Source organism: Artemia sp. Qi Xiang Cuo, chromosome 16 (assembly GCF_049724085.1).
Source record: "Artemia sp. Qi Xiang Cuo chromosome 16, ASM4972408v1, whole genome shotgun sequence".
Taxonomy (NCBI): domain Eukaryota; kingdom Metazoa; phylum Arthropoda; class Branchiopoda; order Anostraca; family Artemiidae; genus Artemia; species Artemia sp. Qi Xiang Cuo.
Genome location: NC_142809.1, coordinates 37713672 through 37727901, shown reverse-complemented (window position 1 = coordinate 37727901; position 14230 = coordinate 37713672). Strand labels below are relative to the sequence as shown.

General features: G+C 38.3%; 1 protein-coding gene across 2 annotated transcripts in view; it reads left to right on the top strand.

Moving 5' to 3' along the window:
- LOC148942872 (unconventional myosin-IXb-like) overlaps nt 1-14230 on the top strand; it is a 251047-nt gene that overhangs the window by 64531 nt on the left and 172286 nt on the right. For both annotated transcript variants that reach the window (XM_089102722.1, XM_089102721.1), the window contains exon 5: nt 10849-10943. In XM_089102722.1, coding sequence (XP_088958848.1) covers nt 10849-10943 — 95 coding nt within the window. The remainder of the gene's footprint in view (nt 1-10848; nt 10944-14230) is intronic.

The window sequence follows — 14230 nt, the reverse complement described above, 5'->3', positions numbered from 1 at the left end:
AACAACTTTGAACGTGGAGATATTACGTGTAATAAAAATTTATACCTACAATTTTTGTGTCATGAAGAACTTTTTATTTCTTTTTTGTTCCCTTTAAAACTTAATAATGTATTTTGTACAAATGAAAAAGTGAATTTGACACAAGAAATGAAACGAATGGACATTTTTGCCACTTATTAGATGAACTCTATACTGTGATTCTAGCCGTGAAGGTATTTGCAGCACTAAAAGGGGTAATGCTCAAAATACGACGCTTTAACCCTTGTTCGAATAGTTCTTTTATTTGGGAAACCAAATAGGGTTCTGGCCTTGGTTATTGTTCTGGCCAAATGTGATTCAGAAGATAAGATTCTCGCCGTGAAGATATTTGCAGTACTAAAAAGGGTAAGGATCAAAATACTACGCTATAACCCTTGTTCGAATAGTTCTTTTTTTTTCGGAGACTAAATAGGGCCTCTGGCCGTGGTTCTTGTACTGGCCAAATGTGTTTCAGAAGATAAAATTCTCACCGTGAAGATGTTTGCAGCATTAAAAAGGGTAATGATCAAAATACTACGCTGTAACCCTTGTTCGAATAGTTCTTTTTTCGGAGACTAAATAGGGTTCTGGCCGTGGTTCTTGTTGTGGCCAAATGTGATTCAGAAGATAAGATTCTTACCTTGAAGATGTTTGCAGCATTAAAAAGGTCTATGATCAAAATACTATGCTATAACCCTTGTTCGAATAGTTCTTTTTTTCGGAGACTAAATAGGGTTCTGGCCGTGATTCTTGTTCTTGCCAGATGTGATTCAGAAGATAAGATTCTCACCGTCAGGATGTTTGCAGCATTAAAAAGGGTAATGATTAAAATACTATGCTATAACCCTTGTTCGAATAGTTCTTTTTTTTCGGAGACTAAATAGGGTTCTGGCCTTGATTCTTGTTGTGGCCAAATGTGATTCAGAAGATAAGATTCTTACCGTGAAGATGTTTGCAGCACTAAAAAGGTCTATGATCAAAATACTATGCTATAACCCTTGTTCGAATAGTTCTTTTTTTCGGAGACTAAATAGGGTTCTGGCCGTGATTCTTGGTCTGGCCAAATGTGATTCAGAAGATAAGATTCTCACCGTCAGGATGTTTGCAGCATTAAAAAGGGTAATGATTAAAATACTATGCTATAACCCTTGTTCGAATAGTTCTTTTTTTTCGGAGACTAAATAGGGTTCTGGCCGTGGTTCTTGTTCTGGCCAAATGTGATTCAGAAGATAAGATTCTCACCGTGATGATGTTTGCAGCACTAAAAAGGGTAATTATCAAAATACGACGCTATAACCATTGTTTGAGTAGTTCTTGTTTTTTCGGAGACTAAATAGGGTGGGTTCTGGCCAAATATGGTTCAGAAGATAAGATTCTCACCGTGAAGATGTTTGGAGTACTAAAAAGGGCAGTGATCAAAACACTACGCTGTAACCCTTGTTCGAATAGTTCTTTTTTTTTCGGAGACTAAATAGGGTTCTGGCCGTGGTTCTTGTTGTGGCCAAATGTGATTCAGAAGATAAGATTCTTACCGTGAAGATGTTTGCAGCACTAAAAAGGTCTATGATCAAAATACTATGCTATAACCCTTGTTCGAATAGTTCTTTTTTTCGGAGACTAAATAGGGTTCTGGCCGTGATTCTTGTTGTGGACAGATGTGATTCAGAAGATAAGATTCTCACCGTCAGGATGTTTGCAGCATTAAAAAGGGTAATGATTAAAATACTATGCTATAACCCTTGTTCGAATAGTTCTTTTTTTTCGGAGACTAAATAGGGTTCTGGCCGTGGTTCTTGTTCTGGCCAAATGTGATTCAGAAGATAAGATTCTTACCGTGAAGATGTTTGCAGCACTAAAAAGGTCTATGATAAAAATACTATGCTATAACCCTTGTTCGAATAGTTCTTTTTTTCGGAGACTAAATAGGGTTCTGGCCGTGATTCTTGTTCTTGCCAAATGTGATTCAGAAGATAAGATTCTCACCGTCAGGATGTTTGCAGCATTAAAAAGGGTAATGATTAAAATACTATGCTATAACCCTTGTTCGAATAGTTCTTTTTTTTCGGAGACTAAATAGGGTTCTGGCCGTGGTTCTTGTTCTGGCCAAATGTGATTCAGAAGATAAGATTCTCACCGTGAAGATGTTTGCAGCACTAAAAAGGTCTATGATGAAAATACTACGCTATAACCCTTGTTCGAATAATTCTTTTTTTTTCGGAGATTAAATAGGGTTCTGGCCAAAAGTGATTCAGAAGATAAGATTCTCACCGTGATGATGTTTGCAGCACTAAAAAGGGTAATTATCAAAATACGACGCTATAACCCTTGTTTGAGTAGTTCTTGTTTTTTCGGAGACTAAATAGGGTGGGTTCTGGCCAAATATGGTTCAGAAGATAAGATTCTCACCGTGAAGATGTTTGGAGTACTAAAAAGGGCAGTGATCAAAATACTACGCTGTAACCCTTGTTCGAATAGTTCTTTTTTTTCGGAGACTAAATAGGGTTCTGGCCGTGGTTCTTGTTGTGGCCAAATGTGATTCAGAAGATAAGATTCTTACCGTGAAGATGTTTGCAGCACTAAAAAGGTCTATGATCAAAATACTATGCTATAACCCTTGTTCGAATAGTTCTTTTTTTAGGAGACTAAATAGGGTTCTGGCCGTGATTCTTGTTCTGGCCAGATGTGATTCAGAAGATAAGATTCTCACCGTCAGGATGTTTGCAGCATTAAAAAGGGTAATGATTAAAATACTATGCTATAACCCTTGTTCGAATAGTTCTTTTTTTTCGGAGACTAAATAGGGTTCTGGCCGTGGTTCTTGTTGTGGCCAAATGTGATTCAGAAGATAAGATTCTTACCGTGAAGATGTTTGCAGCACTAAAAAGGTCTATGATCAAAATACTATGCTATAACCCTTGTTCGAATAGTTCTTTTTTTCGGAGACTAAATAGGGTTCTGGCCGTGATTCTTGTTCTTGCCAAATGTGATTCAGAAGATAAGATTCTCACCGTCACGATGTTTGCAGCATTAAAAAGGGTAATGATTAAAATACTATGCTATAACCCTTGTTCGAATAGTTCTTTTTTTTCGGAGACTAAATAGGGTTCTGGCCGTGGTTCTTGTTCTGGCCAAATGTGATTCAGAAGATAAGATTCTCACCGTGAAGATGTTTGCAGCACTAAAAAGGTCCATGATGAAAATACTACGCTATAACCCTTGTTCGAATAATTCTTTTTTTTTCGGAGATTAAATAGGGTTCTGGCCAAAAGTGATTCAGAAGATAAGATTCTCACCGTGATGATGTTTGCAGCACTAAAAAGGGTAATTATCAAAATACGACGCTATAACCCTTGTTTGAGTAGTTCTTGTTTTTTCGGAGACTAAATAGGGTGGGTTCTGGCCAAATATGGTTCAGAAGATAAGATTCCCACCATGAAGATGTTTGCAGCATTAAAAAGAGTAATGATCAAAATACTACGCTGTATCCCTTGTTCAAATGGTTCTTTTCTTTTGAAAACCAAATAAGGTTCTGGTCGTGGTTCTTGTTCTGGCCAAATGTGATTCAGATGATAGATTCTCACCGTGAAGATGTTTGCAGTACTAAAAAGAGAAATGCTCGAAATACGACGCTTTAGTTCTTGTTCGAATAGTTCTTTTATTTCGGAAACCAAATAGGGTTCTGGCCTTGGTTCTTGTTCTGGCCAAATGTGATTAAGAAGATAAGATTCTCACCGTGAAGATGTTTGGAGTACTAAAAAGGGCAGTGATCAAAATAGTACGCTGTAACCCTTGTTCGAATAGTTCTTTTTTTCGGAGACTAAATAGGGTTCTGGCCGTGGTTCTAGTTCTGGTCAAGTGTGATTCAGAAGATAAGATTTTCACCGTGAAGATGTTTGCAGCATTAAAAAGGGTAATGATCAAAATACTACGCTATAACCCTTGTTCGAATAGTTCTTTTTTTATTAGACCAAATATGGCCCCCATTTTAGGCCATTCAGACAAATTCCCAAGCGGTGTTTCAAGTGTCAGTCATTTGATCATCTTGCTAAAGACTGCACCAGTACCATGCGTTGTTCCAGATGTGCTGGTTCCCATGAGAACAGTAGAGAGAGCTCCTGCCGTTCTCAAACAGTGAAATGCGCTATGTGCCCGGAGCCTAATAATGGTCACCCTAGCTTTAGTCTGCAGTGCCCAGTAGTCCGACGAGCAATACAGAAAGCTTATCCTCAAATCCGAAAATGAACGAACTATCTATATTTTGCCGCAATGTTTACGGCCATAATGCTGCCAAACTGGACTATCTCAAGAACTTGTGCATAGCACATAACATTGTTTGCGTCCAAGAACACTTGTTAACTACCGATAACTTTGGGCTTATTCAGTCAATTCCTGACAAATCTGTGCACATTCATGAGGCTAAGCACTCCATTGCAAGGGGCCGCGGTAGTGGTGGACTTGCGATATTCATTGACGACAGTATCGACTGTCGTAAACCTGAGTCATGCGATTTCTACCTAGCAGTCGAGTTCCCTGGCCCCAGTGCTTTCACGCTGGTCAATGTCTACCTACCAACTAACATGAACACGGATCTCAGTGAAAAACGGTATACCGAGGCTTGTGGTCGATTCGGAAGACTCCTCCGCAAACTGGGGAATTCGCGGATTTTAGTCTGCGGTGACTTCCAGTGTGACCCTCTCTTGAAAGGAAAGTTACAAGACGTTCTTGTGACATGTATTCCGAGTGAATGTACTCTTTACACTAAAGATCAAAACTTTACGTTCATTCACAACTCAGGAAGCACAAGCAATATTGATCACGTCTTTTTAAACTTCACTATCCCCTCGCCTATACAGGTGGATTCAGAGCATACAGCAAGTGACCATCTCGGTCTCAAGTTCCGTGTTCCTTTTAGTCGCGCAGTGAAATCAAGAAATCGAGGTTACATAGAAAGACGCGAGTGGAAAAAGATTAAAATTGATCTGTATCAGTCGACGTGTGACGAAATTTTGGGCAAAATAAAAGTTCCATTTCAGCTTCTGGTCAATGGGTGTGATGACAAAATTGCACTCAACACATATTGTGCTGAAATCACCCACGCACTAAAAGTTGCTGAGTCTGCATCTGTACCTGGTGCAGTTATTAAGAAAGGTACTAGGAAAAGGGGATGGAGCGACCATCCTTACGTGAATCATGCTAAAAGGAGGTCTAAGATGTGGTACTCAGTGTGGCGCGAATCCGGCAAGCCTAGGTCAGGTACTGTTTTCAATCTCTTTCGTAAAACAAAAAGAGAATACAAAGCATGTGTGGATGAGCTTAAAGTGGAGGAAGCAGAAACTGCTTCGAAAGAGGCTATCCGCGACCCGCAAAATATGGGGAAAAAGTTTTCAAGTAGTAGAGTGCAGCCAAAGCATTGTGCCACAGTACCTGAAGAACAGTGGTTATAACATTACTCGAAGGTTTTCGGGTCAAAAAATATCCCTTTGAAAAATGAATATGATGAATCGTTAAAATCACGTCTTGATTCGCTTCTGAAACAGAGAAATTATTTTGTGGTTTCTAAAAATAATGTTTCAAGGGCTGTTAGCCAGTTAAAGGGTAACAAGGCTCCCGGTCTTGATGGTGTTAGTGGTAATCATCTACGCAATGGTTCCCCGCTTTTGCTTCAGCATATGCAACTACTCTTTCAGATGTGTATAGATAGTGCGACCGTTCCTAACTCGTTCTGTACCGGGGTTGTTTCAAGTATCCTCAAGAAAGGAAAAAACGCGAATGAGTGTGGAGGCTCTAGGCCTATTACTGTCTCAAGTACGCTGAGCCAAGTGTTGGAAAGATTGGTTCTTAGCGAAATTGCATCGAAATCTGTTATAGACCACAGACAGTTTGGATTTCGAAAATATCCCAGCTGTGCTTTTGCCCATAGACTTCTAAAGCGTATTCTTGCTAAGGCTGAACTACTCGGGTTGTCCGTGTATGTATGTAGTGTCGATATTTCTGATGCATTTGACTCAGTCATCCAGTCCGCCGTCTTCCAGACCCTGCTAGATGCTGGCGTGAACACCCGTATAGTAGCTATGTTATCCTATTGGAACTCTAATAGCTATATAAGAGTGAAACTCGGCCTTGAAAGACTTAGTGCGCCAGTTAAACTAAATAGAGGGCTTCGACAAGGCTCAGTTCTAAGTCCAATATTATTTAACACTTTGACTTCTAAGGTTACAAAACAAATCTCTGGTGGGCTTAGCCTTGATCTTTGTGATCTGAGTCTAATAAGCTATGCCGATGATTTACTTATGTTGAGTTTTTCTCTGAGTCTATTGCAGGATAGTTTAGATAAGCTTGTATCTGGCTATAGAGCTATTGGTCTGCAAGTTAATGGTAAGAAAACTGAATTTCTGGTTTTCAACTCAACGAAACGGGATGCACCAGAACCAACTGTTTCAATAGATAGCGCTACTATTGCACCGTCTTTGTCGCTTAAATACTTAGGTCTTTTGTACGATCGAGATAAGAAAGCAACTAGAATCCTTTGCCTTGACACGCTTATGTCAAACCTACGAATTAGCTACGCTAAACTGGCTCCCCTGAAGTATTAATACAATCGGCAAATTCTGGCGAGGCTATATAGAGCGGTGGCACTCCCACATCTTCTTTACCTGTCCCCTGTATGGGAATGGTTTACGGATACAGAGGGACTAAAGGCTAGATCTGCGTTCTGCAAATATTTAAAATTTCGGTTACGAGTACCGCTGTTCGAGAGAAATAAATTTCTCTTGGACAAGTATCTTATTCCAGAGCCTCGTGAAGTTGTGGTAACGCACGAAACCAATGCTAGAAAAGGTGCACTGGAGCACCTTTACGATTTCCTTCCGTTGCATGTCATGTACGAGCTGTGAATGTATATAGTGTATATAATTTAATCGTTTATTTTTGAAGTAATGTTTTTTTTTTTGTTTTTCCCTTACTCCGCCATGTTTTTGTTTTATTGGTGGGCTAAAATAAACTATCTATCTATCTATCTATTAAGTCAAGACCCTGTTTGCAGGTGCGTGATTAATCATGTATAAGTAGCTCTGGTCTTGGTATGAAGTTTTGACAGTGAGCTCTTGTGTGTTCAATATATAAATTAGTGTCATAAGGACGGATAAGTGTCATTTTAGCTATCATTGAGGTGGTTGTGCATTGAATTCTTCAAATTAGTGCATTTTTTTTTCAAAATATTTTTTTTTTTGAAAAAGTGTACATTGGTCCCCTTTCACAAAACAAAATGTATGCCTTTGGGGTATTTTGTTTTTTGAATTTTTTTTTCTTGTTGAAAATAAAAGCATGGGGTAACCATAAGATATTTTATGACTATTCAAGGGTGAATAATGACTACCCCACGCTTTCGCGTTTATTCTTTATAAAATGTCTATTTTTCTGTGGTAGGAATTCCTTTTTTGTACTTTTTAATGCATTCAGAGATAAAATCCAAGTGTTTAAAATTTTTGTCACGCACTAGTTGAACTATCTTATCCATCTGCGAGAGGAAAGTGTCACTTTATCAACAGGAAGGACTGGTAAAAACAATAAAGATGGGTGTCTTTCTTGAACAAAATTTGGCACAGATCACCTTGTCAAATGCCCAATGATGCAAATAGATACAATTTATATGCTCCTGACATTTACTACAGTCACAACGCCTCTAAAAACATCAACTCTCTGTTGCCACATGTGGCCATTAATTTGTTAACCTTTACCGTTTTATATCTTCTAGTTTCGGCTTTGGTTCCTGCCTTGAGGGAATGGCAAGGTAGCAATTAAATTGCCACCACAAAACAACTGGAGGACCTTTCGAGTAAGACCTCATTGGTAAATAAATGTCTGGACGGGAGAGGTTAGATGTTCCACTTCACTGAATAGAGATTCAACTTTTCTTTTTCTTTGCTGTATTTCTCTCAGGGCTGTGGAGTCGGAGTCTTCGTAATTTAACTGAATGGAGTCGGAGTTGGAGTCGGTATGTTGAAAATATCTGGAGTTGGGGTTCGAGTCGGAGTCTGTTATAACTTTTAAAATCTGGTTAAATGAAGCTGTAAAACAGGGCTATGGAGTCGGAATCGGAGTTTTAGTAAACTTTTTCTGAATGGAGTTGAATTCGGAGTTAGATTAGGCATATTGAAAATGCCTGGAGTCGAAGTGGGATATAACTTATAACTGACTCCACAGCCCTGTTTTTTTTTTCTATTGCGTCCATTGCTCTTGCATTCTAATAGGCCGGCGAATATGTTGGTCTCTAAAATGCTAATGTATATAAAGTTTGCACAGGTCTGGTCTTTGGCAGGGGTGCTATCCGGATTTTTCAAATAGGGGGAGGGATTAGAAACGCTGGTATTGCCTACTTCCTCAAATTTTCCTACGACTGGGTTGTTTTGTTTGATTGTATGGGAATTCTCCTTCCTTTGTTCAAATTGTCGGAACGAGCAGTGGGATCTCACCCTACCCCCTCAAGAAAAACAACAACCTACAAATAGAATGTACCCTGATTGTTAGCGTGCGTTGTTTCTCAAAGAGTGCATGTCTGTTAGCCACACAATCACTGCTCTCCGCCTCACTTCCTCCCTCATTGTGTACTGAAAAAAGTGCAATACTTATTAGAAGGTTTCCATTATTGATACGTTTATCATAGAGAAGTCGGCCAGTGTGATTTATTCGAATTTCTAGATGAAATGACAGATTAAAATCATCGACCTAAATAAAATCGAGCTACAAACAAATGGGTTCATATTGTTTGCAAGGAGGGATGTGTCATCCCGTCCAGAATAAAATTGCAAATCTTGTATTTTGAAATTTAAAGGAGAGCGAAAGAAAGGCTTACATACTTTTGATGGAAACAGTCTAGTTGGAAGATTGAAATGGGACAAACATTGCAAAATTTGTATCATAAGGCTGAATATATGACCAATTTTAAAATTAATCAATTTTTTACATTATTACACCGCTCAGTACTTTTTTCTTATAATTTTATTTATAGAAGGCGCTTTAAGCCTATCAGTGGCGTCAACTCAAGAAAATTAAGGGGGTAATATTTATTTTTCAGTGTCTAGGGGGGGGGGGCATAATTGTAGTTTTTTCAATTTTTTCAGTGGAGGTACAAAAAACGGTACTTTTTACTGAAAATGCCCCAAAATGTATTTTTTTCTATCTAAGGGGTAGTAGCATCTAGGGACAAAGCCTCCCCTGCTATCTCCCTCAATTGACACGAATGGAGCCTAGTCCTTATGCAAGTAAATTCGATTTTTTTCGTACTTATGTATGTTTTCTATATATATGTTTTTTTTGTTGAATTTCTTCCCCTTTCTTCAATATGTACTCCTTTGAACCTACTCAAGATCTTCATTTAGGCTTCTTGACTTCGCCTGTTGCACCCGCCCTATGCCAAGCGACCCAATGCACAGCCGCTTGGCCTTCTCACATCTTTTTTAAAGGTTTTCAGACTTTTGTTTTTTTATAGAATTTAGAATCTTTGTTATTAAACTATTAGAAAAATAGTTATGTGGCATACGCCCTCTTTCAGCCTTCCCTGATTCTTAAGAGGAGACTTTTTGGCTGTGATTTGAAGCCTTCGCGTGAGAAATTTGATGACAGAGTAAATTCTGTAGGCCTACTGCCAGGACCGAAACGTAGAGGACCTACTGTCTTGATTGATAATTTTCCCTCGTCGAAGGTTTCGTCGTTTGTTAATTTTATTGTTTGGCGAGTTTAGTACTTGACTTGAGGGCCAAGTTTGTCCAGGAGACTGGGATTTGTTTTCCTGGCTCGGTAGGCTACAGCATGGCTTCAGAAATATAAAAGGTGCTAACTGACTTTGGTGCCAAACCGGGATTTATACCATCCTCAAAATATATTTAGGATCAGTAGCTTACGAGTTTCCTCCTATATAATACTTGCCTATTTCTAAACTTTGTGTTGCGCCATTCTCCGAGTGTCTGAAGCTATCCTGTCAGGCTTCATTACTTGACTTATTACACTGTAGCCACTGAGCTAGAGGCGAATGCTTAGAATGTCGGATTTATTTGTAGTTATGAGAAAAGTAATTATGAACATAATAGGCTATTCCCTTCACAATGCTTGGTATATCGTGAGAATGGTACATTGTTACAATAATGAGAATGCGTACCAGTGGTGGATCCAGGACTTTTTTTTTGGGGGGGGGGGGGTTAAAATAGGTTTATCTGATAAACTTCCGTTAGGAGCAAGTTTAATTAGCGCAAACTTGCGTTAATTAAGTAAATTACACTACTTTAGACTATTTTAGGGGGGGCTCCCCCATCGCCCCTCCCCTGGATCTACTACTGATTCATACTTCAGGCATTATATACGGTACATTTATCACCTCAAGGTTGCTTCATTCTGCAACATTTATGTTTGTATATATGTATCTAAATTGTATGTCTAGACTGTAGCCTAAACCATTCATGATTATTTAAATTAATTAATCTTTCAGTTTTCTGCCCATCGAAAAGCTAGAAGTCAGAATAGGTCTTTTTTAAAGAAATTGCACATGTGGCCCTTTTGAACGTGGGCAGGAATTTCCTTCACGTGGTACAATCCTAAAATATCATTTAGCTCACAAAATGGATTTGTGTATTTACAAATTACGAAATGTTGTCTAAACATTGTTTAAGTGATTTATATGTGAAAACTACGCAATTGCTATTGTAATAAATTTTACTGAACCCAAATGGTGTGAATCCTCTGGGAACCACTCAACAGGCTTCTTAAAATGCGTTAAGAGTTTTAAATTTATGTGATATTTTTTGTAAAACATTTTTCCTGAGAATTTTTTTTTTCTAGGCATTTGGTAACGCAAAGACTGCGCACAATAACAATTCTAGTCGATTTGGTAAATTCATACAAGTTACTTACAGAGAAAATGGACTGGTTCATGGGTACGTTCGATGGCTCTTTTACTTTATATTTATAATGTCTGTGTATATCAAGTACTTTTGGGTTGTCCTTCTTCATGGTTTATGGGGTTTCATGGCCGTAGCGATAGCTGCAACTTAGTAAACAGCAAACCACTGTCCATAATAACCAAACGTTTAAAAATGTGTTCGAAAAAAAAAACTGCCTGGTGAAGAAAAATTGCCATTTGTATGTGATTCAGGGAGGGTAACTGTTATTTCGATTAATCTTAAAAGTAAAATGTTATTGTGAAAACAAATTTTGGGAATTTTGTAAAAAACAGGCCCTCGAAAATGTTGGATCAAAATAAAAAATGCACCATCGGAATCGTCTTGGTGGACAACTTGAAACAGGAGGATTACCGCCCCCACCTTGAACAATAAGGATCACTACTTTTTGTTTTGGGAAGTAATTATGTGTCCTCCTTTTCTTTCCTCTGCTACTAATGGGTCACTGGAACATAATAGAGCTGTTTAAGGGCTCATTTGAAAGCTTTTTTTTCAAATCTAATCACTTTTTTACATAAATTTGACTTAATAAAGCCATCATAAAGTGCCCTATGCCGCTTAAAAATTTAAATTTGGGTTTCAATTCTGGAGGGCAAAAGCTAGGAAGAATGAAACAGTAACTTCATAATCTCCATGGTCGAAAACCCTAAACCTGAGGTTTACAATCCCCCCCTCCCTCTTGTATACTCCCCTTCTTAGGCCTCATAATATTTCATTGGCCGTCTCCTGAATGATAGAACTAGGCTAGTCCTATTGGCTAGACTAATTCTAGGACAGTGGCGTCAATTTATAAGAGTTGAGGGGAGGGAGGCAAATTACATTTTTAGCATCTAGAGGGGGTAGATTTTTTTCAATGAAAATACTAAAAAAGGGTATATTTTAATGAAGACGTTCCGAAAAAGGTATTCTTCTAAATCAAGGGAGGGAAACAACCCCCCCCCCAACCCCAACTGACGCTCCTGGAACTACCAGGCAACTAGAGCATCGTAGCGAGATGTTTAGGGGCTTAATTCTAAGCTATTGATCATTTCAGCGTGCTTTTTATAGACTTATAGTTGAAAAGAACATAAAAAAAAGCCGCATCGAGTGGTGATGGAACTTTAAGGTCTAGGTTATCTTATTGCTATAAATTTCTAGCATGATGTAAACGGGTTATTGGGAACAGCAAAATTATAAAGCAAACACTATTAAAGAAGACTTGGTAGTGTAGATGTAAAGACGGTTCTAGGCGTTTACTCACCCCCGGAAAATAACCTCCTCGAAAAATCCCCCTCCCCGCGAAAAATACCCCTCCTGGAAAATACATCCTCGTTGAAAGAAAATTACTCCCAAAAATTTACTCCCCACCGAAAACTCCCCCAGACACCGAAAATTCCTCCCCATAGAAAATTCCCCTGCGAAAAATATCCCTATGTTTCCCAATAAGAAATACTTTTGCTTTGAAGAAATACTTGGTACTTTGCGTCTTCGATCTGTAGCAAAAAACCGAGCATGCTTATAAAAAAACGCTGATGGTAGTCTAGGGTATCTGCTTTTGATTTTCCAGTGTCGAGAGAGAAGTGGTTTCATGTTCAGACATTGGTTAAGCCTAGCAGTAATTTTTCTGAAAGTCCTATTGCAGTTTACACTTGGGGGTCGTATTATAATGATATTTTAGGCAAGGTGAACCGGGAAGTTGAAAAGTTTTTTAGTAACCTTCTTGAGTCGTGTTTGCCTTATCATATTTCTCAGAGTAATGTATTCCCAGTTTTTACTGTTGATATTAGTCAAGCTATTAAGAACACGCAATCTAGCTCTGTTGATCAAGACGGAATTTCGTCTTATCATCTAAAAGTAGGTTGCCCAACTTTGATAGATCATCTTCAGCTACTGTTTCAGATGTGTTTATCTACTTCTATGGTTCCCGACAGCTTTCTCTGTGGCACAGTCACCTCGGTTTTGAAGCGTGGAAAAACTTCGTCTGAGTGTAGTTCTTATCGACCAATTACTGTTTCGTGCACTCTTAGCAAAGTTTTTGAATATATTCTTCACCCTTTCACTTCGGAAAATCTTAATTTTGGTGAATATCAATTTGGCTTTCAAAAAAGGCTGGGATGTCAGCACGCCCATCGTGCTCTAGCTTCCCTCTTGTTGCATTCTGTTAATGATAAATCTCCTCTTCATATCTGTGCTCTTGATCTTTCGAAAGCTTTCGATAGTATAGTCCACTTACATGCACTCTATTCCCTTTTTTCCAACAATATTAACCTTTCTATTGTTGTTTTGTTACGGTACTGGTATTCGAACTCTTTTATTCGGGTAAAATGTAATGGATTAGTTTCTGATTCAAAGGTGTTTCTTCGGCGTGGGGTCCGTCAAGATGGTGTGCTTTCTCCAACTATTTTTAAGTTATGTATTGCTCCTATTCTTTTATCCTTGCCTTCGACTTTCATTTCTGATGGAATTGATGTCTCGTATCTTGCTTATGCGGACGATGTTCTCCTTGTCAGTCATTCTAGGGCTGCACTCTCACATTCTGTCAGCTGGATCTCAGACCAGTTCAGACAGATTGGGTTTATGTTGAACGTCGATGAGTGCAAATATATTTCATTTAATTTGAGTTCAAGTCTCCCTCTTAACTGTGTTTTTTTTTCTATTCCCTGTGTCTCTTATTTTTGGTGGCTTGCTCTTCACATTACTAATAATCTCAAAATACTTTGGGATGTGACAGTTTTTAATTCAAAAAAAAAAAAAATTCAGATAGTATATTCAAAAATTGTTGCAAATAGAGGGAGGTACAATAGACTAGCGCTTGGGAAATTTTATTCTTCATTTTGCGATCATTCTATTCTTTTTTTATCTGGTTTTCTTCCAATTCTGAAGCATAGATCTGAATTCTATCCGGACTTATTATTTTAAATTTTCTCGGTACCTTTTGAGCCTCCCTCCGTGGTTCAAGAACCAGCATCAAATATCACGATTCGGTCTCCCTGATTTACAGTAAAAAGTGATTGTGCTTGCGGGAAAGCTGTCGTTGTCTGCAGGTCTTACTGCGCACCATAATTTACGTCGTCTTATTAAATAATTGTTAAGTGTGCGAGTTTGATTTTTTTTTTGTTTGTTTGTTTGTTTTTTTTTTGTTTTTTTTATGTATTCCGCTTCTTTTTTTTAGTGGGTAATAAATAAATTATTATTATTATTATCTTTAAGCATTGGACAAATTACAAAACTTAAAAAGGCGCTTATACAATATACTTATACAGTGGGGTTCTCTGATTGTTTTG